This window comes from Filicampus tigris, chromosome 6 (assembly GCF_054856515.1).
Source record: "Filicampus tigris isolate MCC_2025a chromosome 6, RoL_Ftig_1.0, whole genome shotgun sequence".
Lineage (NCBI taxonomy): Eukaryota > Metazoa > Chordata > Actinopteri > Syngnathiformes > Syngnathidae > Filicampus > Filicampus tigris.
The window spans coordinates 11,174,664-11,198,509 of NC_141222.1; the positions used below are offsets into that span (position 1 = coordinate 11,174,664).

At 40.9% G+C, this 23,846-nt stretch overlaps 2 protein-coding genes across 12 annotated transcripts in view; both read left to right on the forward strand.

Moving 5' to 3' along the window:
• Positions 1 to 4,939, forward strand: part of rnf38 (ring finger protein 38) — a 28,080-nt gene extending 23,141 nt beyond the window's left edge. The window contains exons 8-13 of the mRNA XM_086032790.1: positions 37 to 219; positions 321 to 430; positions 517 to 601; positions 729 to 850; positions 2,973 to 3,072; positions 3,555 to 4,939. Coding sequence (XP_085888916.1) covers positions 37 to 219; positions 321 to 430; positions 517 to 601; positions 729 to 850; positions 2,973 to 3,072; positions 3,555 to 3,617 — 663 coding nt within the window. The 3' untranslated portion in view covers positions 3,618 to 4,939. The remainder of the gene's footprint in view (positions 1 to 36; positions 220 to 320; positions 431 to 516; positions 602 to 728; positions 851 to 2,972; positions 3,073 to 3,554) is intronic.
• Positions 4,940 to 5,824: 885 nt separating this feature from the next.
• On the forward strand, positions 5,825 to 22,303 carry LOC147145770 (spermatid perinuclear RNA-binding protein-like). Of its 11 annotated transcripts, none has more exons than XM_086032783.1 (23): positions 5,825 to 5,954; positions 6,042 to 6,123; positions 6,268 to 6,401; positions 6,635 to 6,832; positions 8,122 to 8,233; positions 10,204 to 10,391; positions 10,482 to 10,650; positions 10,956 to 11,094; positions 12,690 to 12,784; positions 13,165 to 13,260; positions 14,565 to 14,676; positions 14,762 to 14,859; positions 16,796 to 16,904; positions 17,001 to 17,138; positions 17,253 to 17,443; positions 17,519 to 17,626; positions 17,749 to 17,880; positions 17,965 to 18,114; positions 18,374 to 18,478; positions 18,571 to 18,697; positions 18,797 to 18,835; positions 20,912 to 21,286; positions 21,826 to 22,303. In XM_086032783.1, the coding sequence occupies exons 4-23, from the start codon at positions 6,732 to 6,734 to the stop codon at positions 21,933 to 21,935; spliced, it is 2,694 nt and encodes an 897-aa protein (XP_085888909.1). In that variant the 5' UTR covers positions 5,825 to 5,954; positions 6,042 to 6,123; positions 6,268 to 6,401; positions 6,635 to 6,731; the 3' UTR covers positions 21,936 to 22,303. The 11 variants fall into 11 exon arrangements, with proteins under 11 accessions (XP_085888909.1, XP_085888906.1, XP_085888912.1 ...); XM_086032780.1 differs by having other exon boundaries at positions 6,638 to 6,832; positions 10,956 to 11,109; XM_086032778.1 differs by having other exon boundaries at positions 5,826 to 5,954; positions 10,956 to 11,109.
• Positions 22,304 to 23,846: the final 1,543 nt, after the last annotated feature.

A 23,846-nucleotide genomic window follows, 5' to 3' on the forward strand; every position in this document is an offset into this window, starting at 1 on the left:
TTATTGTAAATATTAATTTGTTCTTTTTTTCCTCAGCCCTTACAGAGGATTGAAAATGAAGTTGAACTTCTAGGAGAGCAGCTCTCTGTCAGTGGAGGCTTTGGCTATGGCCATCACCACCATCACCACCACCACCAGCCTCCCTCCGCCCTCCCACCCTCCACACCACTCCAGTTTCTTTCACACCATGACCCCCTTTCACAAGAGCTCTTCACAGTGGTGAGTACATGAATTTAGGACTTATAGTATATTGGGATTATAAATATAACTTTGGTTAAATTTGTGGTCAATCAATTTATTTGGGCTCCCATCTTCCACAGCCCTATCCACATTTCATGCCACGACGATTCACCAGCCGGCGCTACCCAGCTCGTTCCCAGCAGGCTGTGCCCCCTTCAAGCTACCACCCGAGCTTCCTGCCTTACTTCCTGTAAGTGGTTTTAACCTCATCTTTTGGTTGGATTCATACAGAAGAAGACATCCGGGAAACCGTGCCCTTTTCCTCTTTTCAATCAGGTCCATGCTCCCCGTCCCACCAAACGTAGCTCCCGCCATTAGTCTGGAGCTTGATGTTGATGATGGAGAGGTGGAGAACTATGAGGTACTTTGACTTTTAGTGATACTAGTGTTTCCAGCATCTCTGTGCTGTTGTACGTGCAACTGGAACAGTTCTTTCATGAAAACCTTTTCTAAACATTGTCCCCTCCTGTTGTTTATGAAACTTCCAGGCCTTGCTGAACCTTGCAGAGCGCCTCGGAGAGGCCAAGCCCCGTGGCCTAACTAAGGCAGATATAGAACAGCTCCCATCGTACAGGTTCAACCCCAATAACCACCAATCTGAGCAAACACTGTGAGTGTCAAAAAGAGGCATGCTCTTGTGCTGAAGTGATGCTGTGTGAAATGGTGCCAACCTTGCTGTGTCAATGATCCGGAGGAAAATTAAATGCTGGAAATCGTTAATAAATCGTTAGTAAAAACAAAGCAAGACATCCATCGATGACAATACATGGCATTGTATTAGTCAAACGGGTCATTGAGGGGATTTCGAAGATATTAATCAAGATCAGCAAATAATTATTACATTGTGAAATGATATTTGTGGTCAGTCCAGTTTCATTACTACAACAATTGTCCAAAATGTTAGCAGCATTTCTAGTTGACACACTTGAAATCTTCCAAGCGCACGTGGGGAAAATGTGTTAATGATCCGATGAAAACAAATGTGAACATTTTGGCCAGAATTCCAAATGGGTTGTTTGACGCAAACATAACACTACTTATCACCAAAAGAGCACTTGACTTAGAGTGAAGCATGATAGAGGCAGCATCATCCTTTTGGGGCTGTTTCTCTTGAGCTGTAACTGGGGCCCAAATCAAGCTGAACCGAATTATGAAAAGTTCCAAGTAGCAGTCAGTGTTAGCACAAAACCTTCAGGCTGCTGCAAGAGTGTTGAAGATAAAGATTTCTGCATGACATTGACCTAATGTACACATCCAAATCGACAAAAGAATGGCAAAAATGATGGCAGGCTGACTAACGGATTTACATGCCCACCACTGATGATTAGGGTTTTGAAATTACACAGCCAGAGTTCAGACCGGAATCCAATCAAACATTTGCTGGTGTTGGACCAAAACCTTGTATCTCCGAAAAAGTCACTTTTCAGGAGACCCCAAAAAATGGCAAGTTAGTTCAACCATTGGCATTGCAAAGTGAAAGAGAGCAAGCCAATTTCAACACTTAAGATTGGTCAATAATGTGTAAAAGTAACACCCACGCGTGTGGACTGAGCAATAGTATAGATTTTTTTTAAAATGTGAAATTCACGGTGGTCGACTGGTTAGCACGTCCGCCTCACAGCTCAGAGGCCGTGGGTTCAATCCCGGCTCCGGCTTCCCTGTGTGGGGTTTGCATGTTCTCCCCGTGCTTGCGTGGGTTTTCTCCGGGTACTCCGGTTTCCTCCCACATTCCAAAAACATGCTTGGTAGGTTAATTGGACACTCTAAATTGCCCCTAGGTGTGATTGTGGGTGTTTGTCTCTGTGTGCCCTGCGATTGCCTAGCAACCAATTCAAAGTGTCCCCTGCCTACTGCCCGAAGACTGCTGGGATAGGCTCCAGCACTCCCCGCGACCCTTGTGAGGATAAGCGGTATAGATAATGGATGGATGGATATGAAATTCACCAAAATGTGACTTATGAGATTTTGGCCCAACGCCAGCAAGTTTGGTGATCTGAAGAAGACTGCGTACAGAAGGAGATGCCCTCACAATGTGATATTTCTGGAGCATTTCTGCAAAGAAGAGTGGGCAAATGTTGGCACATCAAGATTTGCCACACTGAGACTTCTACCCAAAACGACTGAGTGCGGTAACAGAAGCCAAAGGTGCTGCAAATATTAGTTTGAGAATGGACCTACCTGTGCAACCACGTTATTGTTCATTTCTTAATTTTCCCCCAGAAAATATTTGTTTTTTAATTGTGTTGTACAGGTCATACAATTGGGAAAGTACGTTATTCAATATGCTGTGCAAGTTTTCCCACTTCCAAAGAATGGAGAGGTCTGTAATTTTCACAGACAAACAAAAATGTCTGAAAGTGTATGCAGTATACTGAAATCATCATGATCTTGTCTCAATATAAGCACACATTTACTTAAATATGCTGGTTTAGTTGAACACAAAGCTGATATACTTGCAGGAAATGGAAGAATTTTCTGACCAATTAATTGAAACTGTATTTTCAGCACAGTGTGAACCTTATTTCTATTTGCACTTTATGACTGGTAATTAACCACATGCAATGGTAGGGTAGTATTGAATTAGGTTTTACTCATTTCCACTCCTTTTCTGACTGGCAGAACAGTGTTTCGGTTTGGGATAAGGTTTGTTTGTTTGTTTGTTTGTTTGTTTGTTTTGGTACTACATGTTAAAAAAATACTTAAATCAATTAATCAATCCATTCATCTCGCAGGTGTGTGGTCTGCATGTGTGACTTTGAGTCCCGCCAGCTTTTAAGGGTTCTGCCCTGCAGTCATGAGTTCCATGCCAAGTGTGTAGATAAGTGGCTTAAGGTGAGTAGATTTTCAAAATTGTAGACTCAAAATAATCGACAATGACTAATAATAATATTGGTGGTAATGAAAATGCTGGGATTTATTTACAATTCGTCTAACATGCATGCACTAGTTAATTGTTTGCTTGAGCTGAAGCACATTTAAAGGGGAAGTCAACCCAAACATTTTCTTTACATTAATATGTTCTAGCATCCCCACTAGTGTAACTTGATATTCTGATGTCATTTTCAGTCGACAGCAAGTGACAAAATGGCCGCTCCCTGATCTGGATTAAAAACGGGTGGATTTTGCTTCTTAACTCATATTCCACAAACGCAATTGTAATCAGAATGCCGTGTTTAGGCTAGTGGGGCCGCATACATTTTACTGTGAAGAAGATTTTGGGGTTGACTTCCTCTTTCAGGACATTTCTCATCTATTTTCTGACTAGGTGCAGTCTAATACATGACCCTCATCTCTTGATTCTGTGTTATGTCCAGGCTAATCGTACTTGTCCTATCTGTCGAGCGGATGCATCCGAGGTCCAGCGGGACTCTGAGTGACTCCCTGATTTGTATTTGGATGCGCCAGCCAAATGTTGAACTTCTGTCCAGTCATCATGCACATAGATGGACCCGTATTCCTTCACCGCACATCCAAAAAGGACTACGGCGCAGTACACTTTTCTGCGTATTGCTTCAAATTAGGAATAAGTCCCTCACACTGCTCCGCCTGCACCATAAGGTGTAGATAAAGCGCTATATAAGTGCACTCCATTTACCAATTTATGTGCACTCGTTAAATAATGGCCTTTGAAACATGCACAGCACAGACATTGTAGAAAACAGAAGCTTCTGTATACTTGTAGTAACAAACTTTGCAGGAGGAAATGCAGTCCAAAGATTTTGTTGTTGCTGTTGTAGTGGAAAATGTCCACCTTTTAATAGCACAGACTGTCCTCTCGGCTCATTGCAATTAGCACTGCCGGTTAATTTTTAATTCTGTATGTGTATTTTAGCAATCCTCTGCGTGAGATCAGTCTGTATGGGATGGAAAAAATATATTGTACACTGTAATTTGACCCTGGAGAGACGAGTTTGGAACATCAAATAATATAGGCTACTTTATGCTCTGTAAGCCTGTGTGTTTTTCTGTCTTCCCCTGTAGGTATGGAGTGTGCCACAGTTTAATCCCTTTCATACCCCCTCAACACACATCAGATCTGTTCTCTCTAAGGTTTATGCCCTAATGCCACATGATGTAAATCATATTCATCTTAGACACAGGAAAGGCTTTATGGTGTAATTTATGACCATTTAACACAATTGGTAATTTGGCACTGTATGACAAACAACGCTTTACAGAGAATGCAAGCGTTCAGGTGCATCTTTATTTTTTCAATACATCACACTCATGTATTGAAACTAATTTTGGCATGACCAATTGTGTGTTGGTGTTTTGTTTTTGTTTTTTTCATAACCTGACCCACACTTTTCTTCTTCGTCAATAATGTCACATCCATGGAAAATCTTTTTTTGCTCAAAGGTCGAAGGGGGCTGGATGTATCCATTGTGTCTTTGAATTGTGTTCTGTTGCTTAGTACATTAGCAGTTACCTCAGTCCCACAATTTATGGCTTTCCAGACAATATTACAAACATGTGAGTTAGTGTATTTTGCCGATTTTCCCATGCAAGTTCTTTACTATGAAACACTATCATAATATGGTGTCATAGTAGTTATTAGTTACATTATGTATTATATCTGTAACCAAAATCATTTGAAGGCCTGTAATGTTGATGATGAAATTTTTAACAAACATTTGTACATTTTGTATGAGAGTTATTACTAGTTATACTTTATAAAGTAGTGCAATGGTTTCCTTAATCCCTTACCTTGTCTTTTGTATTGCAAAAGCTGGTTCAATAATAAATGTAACTTTTTTTTATTATTATTTTTACGTATTCTGTTGTAGCTTTCATCTGTTTTACGTCAATTGTGCTTTAATACAACTATCCTCTTGGTGGCAGTGCATAATGCTTTTTCAAGAGGGCCATGTTCATCAGGAAAAATGTGTGTACACTGTACGGACGAACGGTCGTTAGAGGGCGCAGGCGCTGTGCTGCTATATGCAGTTTATTGCGCTTTCAATGCTACAAAATTCGAGTAACATTAACGTGGATTGATGAGTACAATTCATACGCCTCACCCATTTTTAATTGTTATATCGTAACAATCACATAAATTGTCTTCGTTTGTTGTGTCAAAAACGTTACGCCAGGCGTGCTGTTATGATGCGTTTCCTAAAGGTGGGAAATCGGACTAATCTTACGCGGCTTGTCCCAAGTTTCGACGTCAAAGCCTTCGAAGCGAATGCAAACAACAGGGGCTTTATAGATTCTGATAAATTGCTTGTTGTTCTGGTTCATCACAGCACATTTTGACCTCCAGCAAACGTTAATAAATGATTATATTTATATAAATAAAGGAATATCTTCAAAGCGTTTCATTAATTTCACCAAATAACTTCACGCAGGGAGATAACGGCATATCTTCACGCAATCAGCGCAAATAACGTTATGTTACGTGGAATTATGTCAAACTAAATTGTGATGATAAATGTTTATTTTATAATATTGTTTTGCCATTCACGGTCGGTGTGTCCGTGGGGGTCGCCATTGTCGAGTGAAGTCGGTCAGTGAACTCGGGGTCTTCATTTTATTTACCGACTTCGCATCTCGGACCTCCCATTTGAAAGAGGCGTTTGTTCAATTTTCCTAGTCGGACGTCGGAAAAATCCGACTTCCAACTTTCCTTAAATGCAGCATTGGGATAGCCTTGGTTCCTATTTGTATGTTCGTTCTGATGCGGCGAATTTGAAGCCACGCGTTATTTTATTGAGGTATTAACTTGTTTATATTATATCTAATCTTGCTGAAATAGAACGCTGCTTGTTTCCGCTATCATAAATGTATGATAACCACAACAGGTCACCTTTATCCGAAATGGCGGAGACGCAACCAAAGGTGTTCTACAATAGGAGACGCGTCACCTGTAACGTAATAGCCACGGTATGATAGTTGTCTTCTTTTGTGTTTTCTTCACGTCGTTTGGTCAGAGCTCGCTAGTTATTTACTCTGAACGTGTCAAGTGGAGATGTTGTTAGCAACAATATTTTTGACAATATCGTAAAAAATGCCAATCTCTCGCTCTAGACTGTTTCAGACAAGCGCGCTGGTTGGTGACGTCCAATGTAAGCGACGCGTCATCAGTTGCTAACGACAAAAAGGTGGCGACGTTTCCGTCAGAAAGGTCGACATTATAAATCCGCTTTTCTTTTGTTGATAAGGTAAGCAGTCCATACACGGAGGAAGGTGCGATTGTTTTAGTGATGCGGCAATGATTTCATGATAAATTGCTGTATTATATAGCAATTTCACCACGATAACCATGATCACAATTAGCCAGCAACGCCAGTGCTACAAACGCTAGCCTAGCTAGTTTTTAAGTATAATATATGTTTGAAGTATGCCTTTAATCAAATAAACACACACGGAACCATTGATGTTTTTATTTACACAGCAGTTATACGACCGAACAAGCACTGCCTTTGGAATAAAGGAAGAAGAGTTTTCAACATAGGTGGCCATTGTAGCTTCGATCTGGGAGACGTAATAGCATGGCGGCTAGATGGGACGAACACCAGGCTTATGACGAGCTTCTGCACTGGGACAACCTCATCCAACAAGGCCACCGGTTACTACCGCACGAATTTGACAGGTACACTAAAAATGTTTTGATATCGTGTGTTTTTTCTGTGAAAGATCACTGCAATAAAATGTTGTGCATGGTGATTAGCATCAATACAATCAAACGCACGACCCCGCTAAGGGTCCCACCATAATCACCTCGTTTCTAATGCTGCCTTCGAGAAAGGTGGGAATTCGTAATTTTGGCACCTCCGACCAGGAAACGTGCACCGTAACGTCAATTTGACCTGGGAGGTCCGATTCGCGGATTTAGAGAAAAAATACCGAGTAGCTTCAATCTCATCACATCACTCGACAATGGCGACCGTCATGGAGACGCAAACAACGAATGGCAACATATAATTTACAAGATCATTAATTTAGTAATTCGCATAACTTTACAAAAAATAAGGTGATTTGGACTGACTTGGTGAAGACATGCCACTATTTCCCTGCATATAGTTATTCAGTTAAATGTGTGAAATGCTTAAGATAAAATATTCCTTAATTTATACAAGTAAAATGAATTAGAGAGAGAAGTCTGGGCTTCTCTGCTGAAGCTTCTGCCTCCGCAACCCGACCTTTGACAAGCGGTAGATGATGGATGGATGGATGGATGGATAGATAAAGCAAGCAAATTATGAAAGGGGAAGTCAACGCAAAGATTTTTTTAAGAATATGTTCTATGCAAGCCCACTTGTTGAAACAGGCCATTCTGATAAATTGTGCGTTTGTGGAATAAGTGTTGATCCACTCAGTTATAGCCATCTCTGGGAGCGGCCATTTTGTCTTCTGTCGACTGAAAATGACATCACAACTGCTCACAACGACCAATCACGGCTCAGGTTCAGAAAACAGGTCAGCCGTGATTGGTCGTTGTGAACAGTTGTGATGTCATTTTCAGTCGACAGAAGACAAAATGGCCACCCCAGAGATGGCTAAAAACAAGTGCATTTTGCTGGTTAACTTATATTCCACAAACGCAAAATTAATCAGAATGCCGTGGTTCAACTAGTGGGCCTGCTGGGAATATGTTCTTGAAAAAAATATGTTCGGCTTGACTTCCACTTGAAGAAAGGTTTGCTGAAGGTCAAAATATGTTTTGTTGAACAACAAAAATCATTGCGATCAGCCATCTTTGTTGTTTACATTGAACCGGAATGCTTTGAGGTTGCAACTGGTACAAGCTGAGTGTGATGAGTGTGATAAATCCATTCTCCCACTTGACCAATACACTGCGACCATATTGACTGTGTATTGCTTGCAAAGCTCAGAGTCTGCAGATTCTGTTTTATTGGCTCTCACATCTACATCTTGCAGATATGAGGAACTGCGTTACTGGTATGACTGCCGGTGTTACGAAGAGGAGCTGAGAAATTACCATGACTACATTTCTACAATGGAGACAGCTGATGATAATCAATATAATAAGGTTCCTCTTTTATTTGTCACCTCAAATACATTATCACCCCAAATCTTGTGTTAAGCTATGCATTCTGCTTCCTCAAAGCTGTTGATAGAATCAACATTTTCCTTCTGCTGTTTTGTAACCTGTTGCATGTACCTTGTTTTGGTGCAATTCCTAAATGTTAGTTCTAATTTTCCACTTCCCAATTCTTTGTGGATATTGCGTGATTCAGCTAGCCTAATGTAAATAAATAAAAAAAAATAATAAATAAATAATTTCACACAACTAGCCAGTAGGGCTGCAACCAACATTTATTTTAATAATCAATCAATCCGTCAATTATTTTGTCAATCAAATGGAAAAAAAACATTTTCAATTAAACAGGGTCTCTAAATGATTATCAAAAATATTCCTCAATTTGATCGATTAGTTGTTGATGAATGAAATTATCATTGCACCTCAACTGGCTATTGTTTGTCCATCTATTTTCTTAAAACACTTCTCCCAGAAGCTTGAGCCTATACCAACTCACGGGGCAAGTGAGGAGCATTTTCAGTGGACTTGATCCCATCCTTCCTACACAAAGAATAAACCATTGATGCTTTTCCTTTAGTCTCAAATAGCCCCACACCACTCCGCTATGCCCGGCACTACGCCACACGGCCTTTGTTGATTTCCCAATGCAACAGGGCAGGCGCAACGGGGTCGGGGTGGGATCAACTGTACTGTGCAAGCTTGCAGCTTGTCATAACACTTTAACCCATTAAGGATTGGGGTGCATAACCGTCTTTCTACCCTTAAAGCCTGGAGCGCAGTTGCGTCTTTCTACGCTTAAAGCCTGGAGAGCGTATACGTCATTTTCTGTTTTTATCCAATTTTTGTTCTCTTAACCAATGAAATGCATCAGAATATATACGTGATGGTCTTTCGAGTCATAATGCCGGACGCCATCGATCGCGGGAGCTTTGAAATGAGTAACGGCAGTGATATAGACGATGCGCTTGTGGACTTTGAACCAGTGTAACCAGTCGAACGTGATATATAGTTAAGATACATGTTTGTAGACAATGACAATATCGACGTCTTTGTAACAAAATAGAGGATGGTAATTACCACTCGATTTTCAAAATTAAAAATAGTGCTTCTCTTACACTTACACTTTATTTTTACATCTTCGATTGAAACAGTAAAGATTAATAAACTCGGGCCTGTGTGCAAGCCACATGTCTAAGGTCTCAAAATCTTTTGGAATTATGTTTCTTTCTGCTACAGGGTCTGGGATATTAATTATTTTGTAGGTGTTGCATTTCTGGGAAAACTTCAGGTTTTCAAGGTTAATTCCAAAGACGACCTTAGGTTTTGGGGAGCTGTTGAGCCAGGCCTTTTAGGCCTTAATGGGTCAACAGGGGCAAGTATCTTGCAAAGTCCAGCGCATGAACTGTACAGAAGCTTTTACATAGAAGAAAAATCTATTTCCGGGCTTAACACATTTTGTGTTTTATAACAATGTTGAACCATGTTTACAATTTCATACGTATCATGGATGAAATAGCTAGATGGCCGGCACTTTAGAACCACCTCCGACATGGCTCTGAAAAAATGTTTCCACTGGAACTGCTCAACCATGAAACAAGTAATGGAAAAGCGAACATCCAGGGCCAAGCGAGGCCTTCTCCGTGTGAAGCGGGGCTAATGGAAAAGCGCCTACACGAATAGTAAATGATGTGCACTTATATTGCGACCATATTATGCCAAAAGCGCTTTACAAATTCTTACATTCACCCACCACAACAGTACTTGAGACTTTTTGGCCTGGGATCATTTGCCTCTCGCTCTTAGTCAGCCGGGATTGGCTGCAGCTTGCCATTGACTCCGAACATTAATAGTGTTTTATTGTAAAAGAAACTAATGAATAGATGATTGATAATTATTCATTTATGATTTGTGTTTCACAAAAAGTTTGTATTTTCCCCTCTCCCCCTTTCAAACCAAAGGTCGCCTCGCACAACCAGATACACTCAGGGCCAAACGATCGTCGTGTGATGGCCAAACACTCTGAAATATACCCCTCAGCAGAGGAGCTAGAGGCGGTGCAGACAATTGTCTCTCATGTGGAGTGTGCATTAAAGGCTGTGTCTGAGAAAATGGATGCCCCGAATAAAGGAACTCAAGAGGCCAAAAGGTAAGTAACCCCAATGCTATATTCCCAATTGGTACACATGGCATTAGTCCTCTGCTCTTTTAACTTGTTTCCTCTTTCTTTTGTTGAAAGTGCTAATGCACAAAAACATGTAATGCATGGCATCATGAGGGTGGGCCTGCTGGCCAAGGGACTTTTGCTCAAAGGAGACCTGAACCTGGAACTGGTGCTGCTTTGTCACAACAAGCCAACCATCACAATGCTAAACCAGGTGGCAGAGAGTCTCCGAGCCCAGTTAGAGGTACAACAGCAACAGCATGGATGAACAGCTTTTTAATTACATGTGAAATCATCATTTAGATGCATATAGCAGTTAAATTCAAATTTCTTCAATGACACGATGCACAAACCGTTATTCTCCCTACCCTAGTGCTGGATGATTAATCAAAATGTAATCAAGATTTCGATTTTGGCTGCTTCTTCTTCTTTCGCCATTCACCACTAGATGGCAGACATCACTGGTTAGGAAGTGCACTGTTTTATGTGATCCCTTCGTCATGTAAATTGCCCATCCCCGGCCTGAAGTGTTGTTCCTCTTTGCAACAGATTGAGTCAGCCGGCTTGTACACGGTGAGCCCTTGTCCAAAAGATGCAGCCATCATGGTGGAAAGCACCAAGGCCTTGGCTCTAACTCTCACCCTCCATCTCACATCTCCTCAAGTCAGAGCGGAGGCTCAAGAAGACAGTGAGTGTACAATAGGCAAGTTCTAACACAGGTCAGATGGGTGTGTGCTCATCCTGGACTGTTGCACTGACATAGTCATTCAAACAACAGGCAAGTTGTTAATGTTTCACAGGTTGATGACAATGCCTCACTTCTTTATTTAAAAAAACAACTTAATTGTAACGTCTCCCCAGCGCGCTCTGCATGTCCTTGATGCTGAAGGTGTGCATCTGCGCTCACTGCAGCAAAACTGATTACCAAAATTGGACCCTGAGAGTTTTGGTAGAGCATCAGCAATGTGAAGCATGAATCATTCTTATTTTTGAAGTTCAGGTTCAGTTCAGGTGAATTGAATTGTTTGGACCGGTCTGGAAGTTGAATCCTTACACAACGAGATATTCTAGTTCTGGTACAGTTTATGAAACAGTGATACACTTTGGGCTGTTAATGCAGTTGTAAGTTAGAAGCAGCAATATTGTGTGCTGCTGCTGCTGCCAATGAGAGAGAGAAAAAAAAAGAGGCTATGCTTTAGCTCCAGAATGTATGGTGCCTAAAAGGAACCAGGCTGACCCTGATTAATAACTCATTCACACTTGGGCACCCCATGTGGCCTCCTGTGCAGTCTCAGCCTCCCAACTCCTATTTTGCGTGAGACTTTAAATGTAAATGTTTCTGTAGATGTGTGAAAACAAATGTGGTTATGCAGATTACAAATTGGCAACCAACTGCAAAAAGAAAAAAAAACTAATTGACAAGGACATGTCAGCCATCTCTCATGAAATCAATTTAAATAGTGACCAAAAATGTAATGGTTTCTCCTTTTGCCCATGTTAAGAAATGCTGGAACTTAAAAAGAAATAAATATGAAACTAGAAACCAATTTTACATAAGACATGGAAACTGTTGCACAACATGCAGCTGTGTAGGGGGGAAAAACGTTCTTTCATGGTGCATCATAAAGAAATGGGGGGTTTCGGCTGAGGCATATCATCTGCGACCATGAAGTTCTACTTTGACAAAGAAACATTTTTTACTCGAGATAACTGCCATTTTAGCAATTCTCGCGCAGTTCTGTGGCCATTACTCTTCCTGCTGGATGTTTGATATGTATTTTTTTTTTCTTAATACTAGTGTAGTCATTGAGCCACAGTGTTTACTAAACAAAGGCCAGGTAGCGTCCACACTGTCCTGCCATCAGTTTTGCTGCAGAGTAGAGCAGACGTGGAGGTTTTGCTTGTGCTTTACCATTGATTGACTTGCAGTTTGTCAAGTTTTTTTTTTTAGGACGGCTGGACCTTTGACCAACTGGACATGCTGTCTCAGGATGGGGGGAAAGCAGCCCACCCGAGCCACTGAGCTAAGGGAAGGGGGTCTTTGAAGCAATTTCACACCAGAAACCTAGTCTGCCATGTGTGAGCAAAAGCATGTCAGGATGGCCCAATTCCATTGGCACTGTTAATGATAAGTGACCATTTTACTCAAAGATGGTCTTATGGCTATTAGACCTCCTCTCCCTGCTGCTCCGGGTTTGTGGAAGGCTGCTGCTCCCTAAGCTGCAAGACAGAATCAACCCCCTTGGTCAAACTGTACCTTTTCTTCTTACTCCACCTCGTCAGTAGAATCGCAAACAGACAACGATCTGCCGGATGTTCTGGACAGACAGAAATGCCTAAGTTCCTTGGCGTCTCTCCGCCACGCCAAGTGGTTCCAGGTTTGCATTCACGTCATTATTTGTACGTAACGTTCAACTGTATCTTTGAATGCCTTTGATTTTCTCTCCCTAAGGAGAAAAACAAACATTTTGAGTGTCAGTTGTTATAGTCGCTCATCTTTTTTAAGTGTCGTTTTGACTAGTTGAAGTGATGAGAAATGAACTGCTCCTTCATACCAAATTACAGACCTAGCTGTTCTTTTTTTTTTTTCTTTCTTTTTTTTTTTTTTAAATCTCAACTGTCAGCGCATCCTAACCTTACCGTTCATTTCACAGTGATTTTCTTGCCTCTCTGTGCTTTGCTCTTGGTCTTTGGAAGAAATGAGTAAAAGAATGGAGACGATGCAGCTTTAACTCGACTACCTTATTTGTGTCTCCAGGCCAAGGTCAATAACCTGAAGTCTGCCGTTGTTGTGATCCGGGTCTTGAGGGATTTGTGTATCCGTGTTCCTACTTGGGCACCACTCTCAGGATGGGTAAGCACACTTCTGAATAATATAGTACGATGCCTTGCAGATGTATTTACCCGCTTGGCTTTATTTTCAACCTATTTTGGTACAATACAACCTGTAATTGAATTGTTTTGAATCTGAATATTCTTTGATGGTTTCACCCAAAGTAGTCTTTAAGTTTTGAAGTGAAATGATGAATGTATATATCTGGGGAATAAATAATTAAAAAGAAAATTGGCACGTGCATATCTATTCCCCCCCTAATGTTATGAAGTCCCTAAAAATCGTTTGTGTCCATTTACCTTCAAAAGTCGCATAATTGAAATGAAATGAAGTCCACCTGTAGGCAGCCTAAAGTCGGATTTTAACATAGAAGGTAGTGAAATCAGAGGGCAAAATTGGGAAAATGCACTGCGCAAAAGAAAACTAAAATAAACACTTGGATTGGTTTTTAATTTTGTCTTACTTTAATCTTTATCCAAAAGGTTTTGTTTTTATTCACTAGTATGCATAATTTAAAAGTAATAAATTGATCTACACAATCAAAATTTGGTATGCACCTGGAACAAAAAAAGGACGAACTTTTTTTGCAATATAACGTAATATATTGCAACAACCTTAATTATGGGTGTTATTGTTATGTGATGCTGATGAGTGACAAATGTCATTTTTGTGTTGAATGTCCCAGTTCATGAATGCATCACTCTGTTCGTGTGAGTGAGAGGGAAAGAGAGAGAGAGAGAGAGAAAGAGGGAGAGAGAGAGCGAGCGAGAGCGAACAAGCAAGCTCTTCCTGCTTCGATGTCCACCACGGGCAAAATCCCACAAAGATTGTACCAGTTGCAACCTCAAAGCATTCCGGTTCAATGTAAACAACAAAGATAGCTGATCGCAATGAATTTTTTTGTGTTGTTCAACAAAACACATTTTGACCTTCAGCAAACCTTCTTTCAAGCGGAAGTCAACCCAAACATATTTTTTTTCAAGAATATGTTCCCAGGGCTCAGGTAACGACCAATCACGGTTGATCTGTTTTCTGAAGCTGAGCCGTGATTGGTTGTTATCTGAGTCCTGAGCAGTTGTGATGTCATTTTCAGTTCACAGAAGTGACAAAATGGCCAACCCCTGTAATGGCTAAAAAGGGGTGCATTTTGCTGCTTAACTCATATTCCACAAACGCAATATTAATGCCGTGTTTCAATTAGTGGGCCTGCTGGGAACATATTTTGGAAAAAAATATGTTTGGGTTGATTTCCGCTTTAAGAGTTTAGCATTGGCGGCGATCTTTGCTTTGAGTGCATTGTGGTCCTCTGCTCTGTTCCTGCATAGCCTCTTGAATTGCTTGCAGAGAAGGCCATCAGTACATCTGAGAGGCCACTGGGTCCAGGCGAGGCTTTCCGCAGGGTTCTTGAGTGCCTTGCTTCTGGAATCCTCTTGGCCGGTAAGATTTTGAATTGTCTGAATTGTTCTTTGTGATCTCTAGAATGACATTGGCTATGCTAATTTGACTTTGCATTTGTGCATAGACGGTCCTGGAATTAAAGATCCCTGTGAGAAGGAACCCGTTGATGTCCTTGGAAGTCTCACCCTACAACAGCGTGAAGACACAACTCAGAGTGCTCAGGTAAAACGAGTTTGCATATCGAAGTTAAAAAGTGTATATTCATGCATCTCATCATCTAATAATGGCACTATATTTTTTAGAAAGCTTATGCCAACTGATGAGGGTGTGGGTGTTTGACATTTGAACGCTAGCTCTTAATGTTGGATGGAAACGACTGATGAGACAAAACGCATAGCTGGTAGGGGTGTAACGTTACGCTAAATCGCATTTCGGTTCGGTTTCTTGCAAACTTCGGTTCGGTATATTTTCGGTACAAAAAATGATTTTTAAAAAAAGTATGTGTATTTTGAAAAGATGACAAGTAAATAGTACATGTTTTTTTAGAAAAAAAATTAAAAGCGAACCATTTGGGTGACATTCTAAGAAATTACACTAAAATAAAATATACACTAACAATAAAGATCTCTTAATTTTGTAAATTATTAAGACACTGAAATCTTTAAACACTCAGCAGCAACAGCCTATGACACATCTAAGTATTGAAGTTAAAGACAAGTTGTCATTATAGTGCATACTTTTTGTGATGGAAAAAAAAATACAATAACAACAGTTACAATTATTGCTAACTGTATTAAAATGCTTTTTATAACGAAATACAATAAAGTTAAAGTCTTTATGAAATTATTGTATTTACACTTTTTAGGCATTGAAATCTTCAACAGCATATTGTAACGAATTGGGTTATCTGTGTTGTGGTCGGATTTGTGTTTTGCTGAGTTGTGATGTATCCGAGGTTCCTGAATGCATCGTACGGCTAGCGAGAGAAACAGCAGAGAATGAAGAACAGAGCTGTTGTACTTTTTTTGCTAAAAAATACTGCTTGCAAAAAAAACCATTCCAAGTCGGATGATGTCGTTTTAAGTGCTATTATGTTAGACGTGCTAGCTACAGCATAGCCGCCGATCCCATGTAGCAATGTCGGCACACAACTTTGGGACTTGTACACGGAGCTTGCCCCATCGGCGATTTTAACAGGAAACCTAGAATGTTCCCAAACAGGAAACCGCAGTGTACGGGGGACCTTCGAGCTCTGGCTTGTCTGCGTATGCCATAATAATGCCATTTATCCATGCATGTATGATGTATCACGGCTTCTGGCATCCTGGCTCCTCTTTAGTGCCGCCACCCTCCTCTCCCACGTGCAACAGTCAATAGCGCCCGTGCGTTAGCTCGCGCTAATAGGTGGACTGGACCGAACCGAACATGCAATACCGAAACGTATTCATACATCCACGTGTACTGTTACACCCCTAACAGCTGGAGAACACGGACAAACGTCTTCCATGTCTGAAAGGGTTGTATTTTTTTAGTCTATTTGGTAACAATTATCAACAGGTTATCAATTGTGACACGTCCAAATGACTCAACTCAAATGCAACCTCATTCTATGTTAAAGCTTATATAGACCATTCCGCCAAATTGGTGCCATCTGGATCCCCAAAAATAAAATGTATTAATGTATTATATTAATTGAAAATACACTTTAATTGAAATGTATTGTGCTCAATCTTTATTAGCATAAATATAATGTGAAATATAATGTCATCAAATGTAATTTTATGCTAAAAACCCATTAAGAGTTTCAATAAAAATTAAAAAAAACGCTCATTTACTCAGGTATTGTACCAGTGTTCATTAATGTGTATTGTCCCTTTCAAATAAACAAAAAAAAAAGTTCTATGCAGACCCCACTCGAGACTGTTCGTTACCTTAGCCTTGAGTAACTGTGATGTCATTTTCAGTCGACGGCAAGTAGGAAAATGGCCGCCCCTTGAGATGGATAAAAAGAGTGGATTTTGCTGCTTAATTCATATTCCACAAACAGACGAGTGGGGGTGCATGGCAGATACTTAAAACCAACAACTCGGACTCGGGTGCCAAAAAAGTGTGGTCTGGACATCCCTAATTCTTTCTGTTAATTTTTGTCTTTCTATAGTTGGCATTAAGACTGTGTGCCTTTGGAATGATGTACAAAGTTTTGGGTATTGAAGCAAAACCTGGCAGGCCATGGAAAGTACAAGGAGCCAACGCAAAAATCTTCCCAGGTATTTTACTCTGTTGTACTGTATATCAATTCAAAAATGTACCTCTTATTTTCAGTATGTTCATTGTTTTGTGTTTGTTTTTTCTATTCAATCCAGACCATGTAGACCGGGCCAGACCCACTCCACCGGTTAAGAGATCCTACACTGAAATGACAACAGGAAAGGATGGGTCCTCATTGAATAGCAAACAGAGGAAGTTCCTCAAATTCCAGAAACGGTTTCCCCGCAAGTCATGTAATCTTCACAGTTCATGCACTCTACCAAAAAAACATCAAAGACATTCTTTCAAAATTCATTCATTCATTTTTGGTCATTTTGGTTATTGACTAAGATCTGTCTTTCCTCCAGTGACAGATGATTTGAGCATGAACGCTGTGATGCGTCTGAACCAGTACCGGCCGGGCCTGGACTACCGCCTCACCTCTCAGACAGGTCCAGTCCACGAGCCGGTATTCAGCATGGCTGTAGATGTAAATGGGAAAACCTACGAGTCCACTGGGCCCTCGAAACGAACAGCCAAGCTTAACGTCGCCACCAAGGCAAGTTTCTTTTTATGAAAAGAAAGTAAAGACAGCTCTCAGCTAAAAACGGCTTTACTTCTTTATACGTCATAGGTCCTGCAAGATCTCGGTCTCCCAACAGGCTCAGACTCCAAGTCTGAGTCTAAAAGTGATGATAGCCAAGAAGTAACTTCTACAAGTGCTTCCACCACATCAGAGGATGTATGTTGGAGCTCTGCCTCGCCAGTGATCTCTTCAAAATATTTGCTCACTTAAATGACCAAAGCGACGTGGCTAAAGTTTTGGGGGTTTTTTTTCCTATGCTGTTCATCTGTTGTAAACAGAGTGGTCAGGGTCCTATTTTGACCAAGAATGGGAAGAACCCTGTCATGGAGTTGAATGAGAAAAGACGCAGTCTCAAGTACGAACTATCTGCCGAGACGGGTGGCTCTCATGAGAAGTGCTTCGTCATGGAGGTGATCCGACAGCATCTCGCACACAATCCACATTGATGCTTAAAATGTCAAGCGTGGGCCGTCACACTTGTCCCTGTCTGCCAGGTGGATGTTGATGGACAAAAGTTCAAAGGGAGGGGGTCGAACAAGAAGGAGGCAAAGGCCTACGCTGCCCTCGCCGCTCTGGAGAAGCTGTTCCCAGAAACACCTCTCATGCCCAAGAGAACATCAAAGAAGTTGACTTACACTGACATGGTAAGTTGCAACCAACAATGGGGGGAATCTGTTCCAGCATTCCCCAAATAAACAACAAAAAAATGTTGCAATATGTAAATGAACTAGATAAAAGAGCACTCCATATTTTTGCACTTATAAAACATTGAGTAGTGGCTTGAAAGGGAAGTCAACCCAAACATTTTTTCAAGAATATGTTCTATGCAGGCCCACTAGTTGAAACAAGGCAATATGATTAATATGAAATATTAGTTAAGCAGCAAAATCCACCCATTTTGAGCCATCTCAGGGGGCGGCCATTTTGTCACTTCTTTCAACTGAACGTGACATCACAGATCCTCAGGGCTCAGAGAATGACCAATCACGGCTCACCTGTTTTCTGAAGGTGAGCTATGAGGGTGTGTGATGTCATTTTCAGTCAACATTATTGAATAATGTGCATTAGTGTTGAATCCTCAGTGGTTTTGCTTTGAACAGCACATCCCCGGTTTCGGAACCATTCGTGGAATCCCTTCAGATTCCGGAACTCCTGACTGGGGCCATGGTAGAGGTCGAGGGAGAGGCAGAGGCAGAGGCTATTCCTCAGGACCTGTTTACAACAAGAGTAAGGAATTATATGCTCTCCCTTTTTTTTTTTTTAAATACTTAGCACAGCTCATGTGTGAATTGACTGATGGTGAAAATATTCCCTTTATTTTAAAAGCCAACTACAGTTATGGGAGCAACTCCAGTAAAGGCTATCGTAAGTATATCAATTCGTATTCACTCATTTTGTATTTTGTACCACTGAAGGTAAGTAGCATTCTTACCCCAGTGCTCTGCAAATTGCTCGATTGTGACACTAAGTCAAATTTACAGAAGCACATATGACTAACTAATAGGGGTGTGCATCTCTCCACAAAAGACGATTCGATACAGTTCTCGATACGTGGAGCGCGAAACAATTCAAGGTCAGTTCAATTTCAAAGGGGAACGATTCGACTCTGTCTGACTGTTCAACAGTAGCCAACCAACCAACAAAGCCAAGGTTTACCATTCGATAGGGTATGGCTTAGTTTGAAAGGGTACAATTTTTGCTGTCATCCTACAGACATTTGAATTAACTTGTCCATACTGTAAATGTGCCATTTGCTTCTACGATATAGCTCTCCAAGAAAAGACTATTCGATGTGTAAATTGATATCGATGCCAGACGATGAGAAGGCATTACATACTCACTTGTTTGTCTCCTTAGGTGTCAGCGTGTCTTGTTCAATGCGATGTGGTTTTCTCACTTCCAACTATATTGTTTTGCGGAAAACTAACCGCCCGAAACAAGCTGACTCATGTACATTTTATAGGCATGCTTACAATAATGTTGTTCTTTAGTCATAAAATCAATGTGGGAAGAGCTGTATGTAAAGACAAACAGTAACTGTGTTTGTGACATTTTATGCGGACCTGTCGCGCATTCTGACCACCTGCCACTACAAGCGTGTATCAAAAGGGTTGCATTTACAAAGGCATTGTCATGGTTGTACAGTACTTGTAGTTTGCAGTGGTGTAGAACTACCTTATATTATTTTGAGAGGCGTTCTAATATTGTGCTTGCCTCATTCAGTTGAATGAGTGTTGAAATCAGTCAATTATTTGTATGATGTAGTAGAGTTTTACACAACTGCAAATGTGTTAAGTTTTTTTTTTTTTTTTGTTTCATTGATGGAAATTCCAGAAGGGGAAAATTGAGCTTGCACTCATTTGTAAACGTTTTGTTTTTCACACAGCATATGCAGGCAGGCATCTCCACTGGGATGTAGCACAGCTGTTGTTGTTTTATTGCATCTAATCAGCTTGTGCAGGTAGTCAAATTGTTGTGGTTGGTCGGTGGGTATTGTGCCCCAAAACTCAAGCTTCCAAAGCAACGGTGTTGTCTTGAAGATGTCGTTAGAGATGAGGTTGCGCACACAGGTGCATGTACTGTATGCCCCAATGAGATTGAAGTTCTGACACATTTCATACTTAAGTGATTGAAGTTCTGACACGTTTCATACTTGAGTGAGCAACTCTTGACAGAAGGAACCACGTATGTTTTACCACCTTGCCAATGGAGGATTGAATTAAGAGTGCTTGGATTCTCTATGCATCCCGCTGTCGTTTTAGCACTGGCTTTGCATTCATGTTTGAAAGCTGAGCCCCGCTTGACCATCTTGGTGTGCACCAGCATCCATTTAATACCATTCACATGTGTGCAAACAAACCACACTATTGGATGAATGGCACCTGAGTTCTTCGAACCAAAACAAATGTGTCATGTTTCAACACACCCTGTTGGGAACATGTAAAATGCTATATGGAGACATTTTCTACACTAGTGCCTTGACTTAGAGATGAATAAATTCCACGAACAAGCTCGTAACCCATTTAACATGTATATTAAATCACTTTTCCCTGTCGAAACAAATTGAGGTGCCGTTAATCAGTTTGTTTTTTGAAAGAAATATAGCACTGAATTTCAAAATATTTAAAAAATGAAAGACAATGTAAAGAAATAAAGTGTGACTGTGTGGTTGTTTTTTACGACACAAGAATTCTCTTTGTTTCATGTTTACTCTGACAGCGAACTTGTATCGAGTGTAAACAATTGTAAGTCGGGTCACTCCCATCTCAAGGACAAAGTGTATCAGAATCTCGCTCATTATTCACACAGTAAAAAATACAGACCAAGCAATGTCTCATAACTCTGAAAGTTCTGATGTCTCGGTTACTCTTAAGTCAAGGTAGCATTGTATTTGAAACCCTGCTGCATGTTGTTCAACGTGACACTATACTTTTCTTCCAGATAAATTGTATGGTAACAATGAAGCCGGAACCACAGTTCCCACCAAGGCCACAGACACCGCCAATTCTGGCAGCACAGGAGACAACACTGGCTACGGCACATTTTACCCAGAGACGAGCGTCACCACCTTCTCCTCCCCGCCCGTCTCCAGTACCAGTACCAGTACCAGCACCAGCACAAGCACAGCAGCAAGTTACAAGTCCATGCCCCCGCCTGCTGACCAACAGAGTCCCTACAGTTACGGCTACGGCGATGAAAAGAAGAAGATGCTGACTCAAGGCCCGACTGAGGTTTCAGCACAGGGAGGCACCTATTCCATGTACAGCACTGCTTACCCCAGCACAGCTGTGGGGACCCAAATGTATAATAACTATGGTGAGTAATAGGCTACCGACAGCCCAATTTTAAAGAGGAAGTCAACCCAAACAAGAATATGTTCTATGCGAGCCCACTAGTTGAAACAAGACATTCTGATAAATACTGTGCTTGTGGAATAAGAGTTAATCTACCCGTTTTTCGCACTCTCTGGGGGCGTCCATTTTTTTAATTTTGTTGACTGAAAATGACAATTGCTCAGGTAATGACCAATCACGGCTGACCTGTTTTCTGAAGTTGAGCCGTGATTGATTGTTTCCTGAGCCCTGCGCAGTTGTGATGTCATTTTCAGTCGACAGAAGTGACAAAATGGCCGCCCGCTGACATGGCTAAAAAAAAGGGGCGGATTTTGCTGCTTAACTCGCATTCCACAAATGCAGTATTGATCAGAATGCCGTGTTTCAACTAGTGGGCCTGCGGGGAATATATTCTTGAAAAAGATATGTTTGGGTTGATTTTCCTCTTTAAATGTTTGAATACCCTGAAGTATCCTGTGTTAGTGACTTGTTCCAAGGTGCTAATGTGATCTCCCTCCACAGGTTGGTCAAACCAGTCAAATTGGAGCAGTCAGCAGGGCTATGGCTCCTACCAGCCCTACACAGGACAAAACCAGACCTCATATCCTGGAAACAGTGGCACAAATTATTAGTCACGCTCATGTGCTGCATTTCTCAGCTCACTGGGCCACCGAGTTCTGAGTGTTCACCCTTGATTAGAATCCCGGCACACCACTTGTGAAGAGAAAAAGATTTCAAAGTCTCTCATACTGGAATGTTGTTTGTTTTGTCACTGCAAATCCTGTTTGCATTTGTTTAAGCTTGGTCCCTGAAGTGTTTTTAAATATATAGGTTACCGGTTCTGTATGCCTTTGTCATAGTTCTGATTTAAAGCTGTACCATAAGCTTGTTCAGCATGCATTTGTCCATTTGAGGCTTTATTTACTGTCAGAAACTGTACTAAACACTCTCTTAATAAATAACTTTCATTTTAGAGCAGACGTCTTGCTCGCTAGTGAAATTTTGAAGTGTGTCATTATAATCAACCTATCCTTTTGTTTGTTTTGTCCTGTCAGAAGTGTGTGTGCCTTTAAGGTATAAGTTGAGCTTTCGCCTTTACCATGAGAAAAGCAGCTCAACCTGTATATCTGTTTAAACATTCCAAGCATAACAGTGTTTTGCAGCAGTTAAGATGCAAGTGGCTTCTGCACACTGCAGGCTAACATGTCACAAGATGTAACGTGGTCTACGTGTCAAGGCATGTTAGTGAAACATGGAGAGGTGATTCTAAAGTCCACAAAAAAAAATAAAAATACATCCTCAATTGCAATTTCTTAGAGTCATGAGATGACAGATGTTAAGCTGGACTTTACCCATCATGAAGTTGGAATAATAGGTTTTCAAGCACGTGAGCAGTATTTGTTTGTCTGCTGTATTGGCCATTGACATTGGGAGGACTTTCTGTTCAAACTCTCAATCACCATAACAAAACAATGCGCCAACAAGGTGGTGCATATTATCACAGAAAAACAATTATCAACGTTTTGTATGGTGATGGCCTTGATTTGCTGGTTTACACCATGGAGCGCGACTGGAGATGATTCAAAACCATGAACTTGCTGTGTACTTTTTATTGATGTATGCTTTCCTATAATGTGGCCTGATCAGTGTGGCACTTATTTAAAGCAAGCTTGTCAAACTAGTATTTTCTTTAGTTGCAGGCCACTCAGAGGGCCATTTTCTTTTTCTAATTTTTTTTTTGTTGGAAGCTATAAACACTAAGGTCACACAAAAGCTAGATAAGACATACCTCATTATTAGCCTTTTTTTTTTTTTTTAACCGGGAAAAGTACAAATAATACAAAAATTATGAAAGCAGTAACAGCAACGGTCCGCATATGAAACTGGACACGGATGAGCGCACAAAGGGGATGATAAAAAAAAAGAAGGAAAAATAATCATAATTAATAGAGAATAATGATACAAACATTTGACAATTTGTTTTGTTTCGGTGCATATTCAGTTTAAAAAAAAGAATCCTCCTAATCTCCACCTCAAACACAGTGGACAAATAAATACTGATCATGTGAACGGATATGTATAGCGCGGGCGAGAACAGGCGAACTGCGCGTGTTTTGCTGCAATGGCGTCCGCCCGGTCAAAGTATAAAGCAGTTAATGTTACAAGGTTTCAGGTGTGAATACGAAGCACCGGAGCAGGTGGGTTAAATTTGATATTACAGCTTTCACACAGACTTATCAGTTACTGAAAGTTCAACATGGCACCTGATGGAAAAGAACCCACTGAAGATATTTTAAAAAACAAAACAGTTGCTCTACATACCAACCATGCCCACGGGCGGCATGGCTCAGTGGTAGAGTGGTCATCTCCCAACCCAAATGTTGTGAGTTCGATCCCCGGCCAATGTGACCATGTCAAAGTATCCTCGAGCAAGATACTGAACCCCCACTTGGTCCTGATGTTGCATCATCAGTAGGTAAATGAAGTACAGTGTGAAGCGCTTTGAGTACTGAAGATAGAACAGCCAAACAAGTGACAGCCTG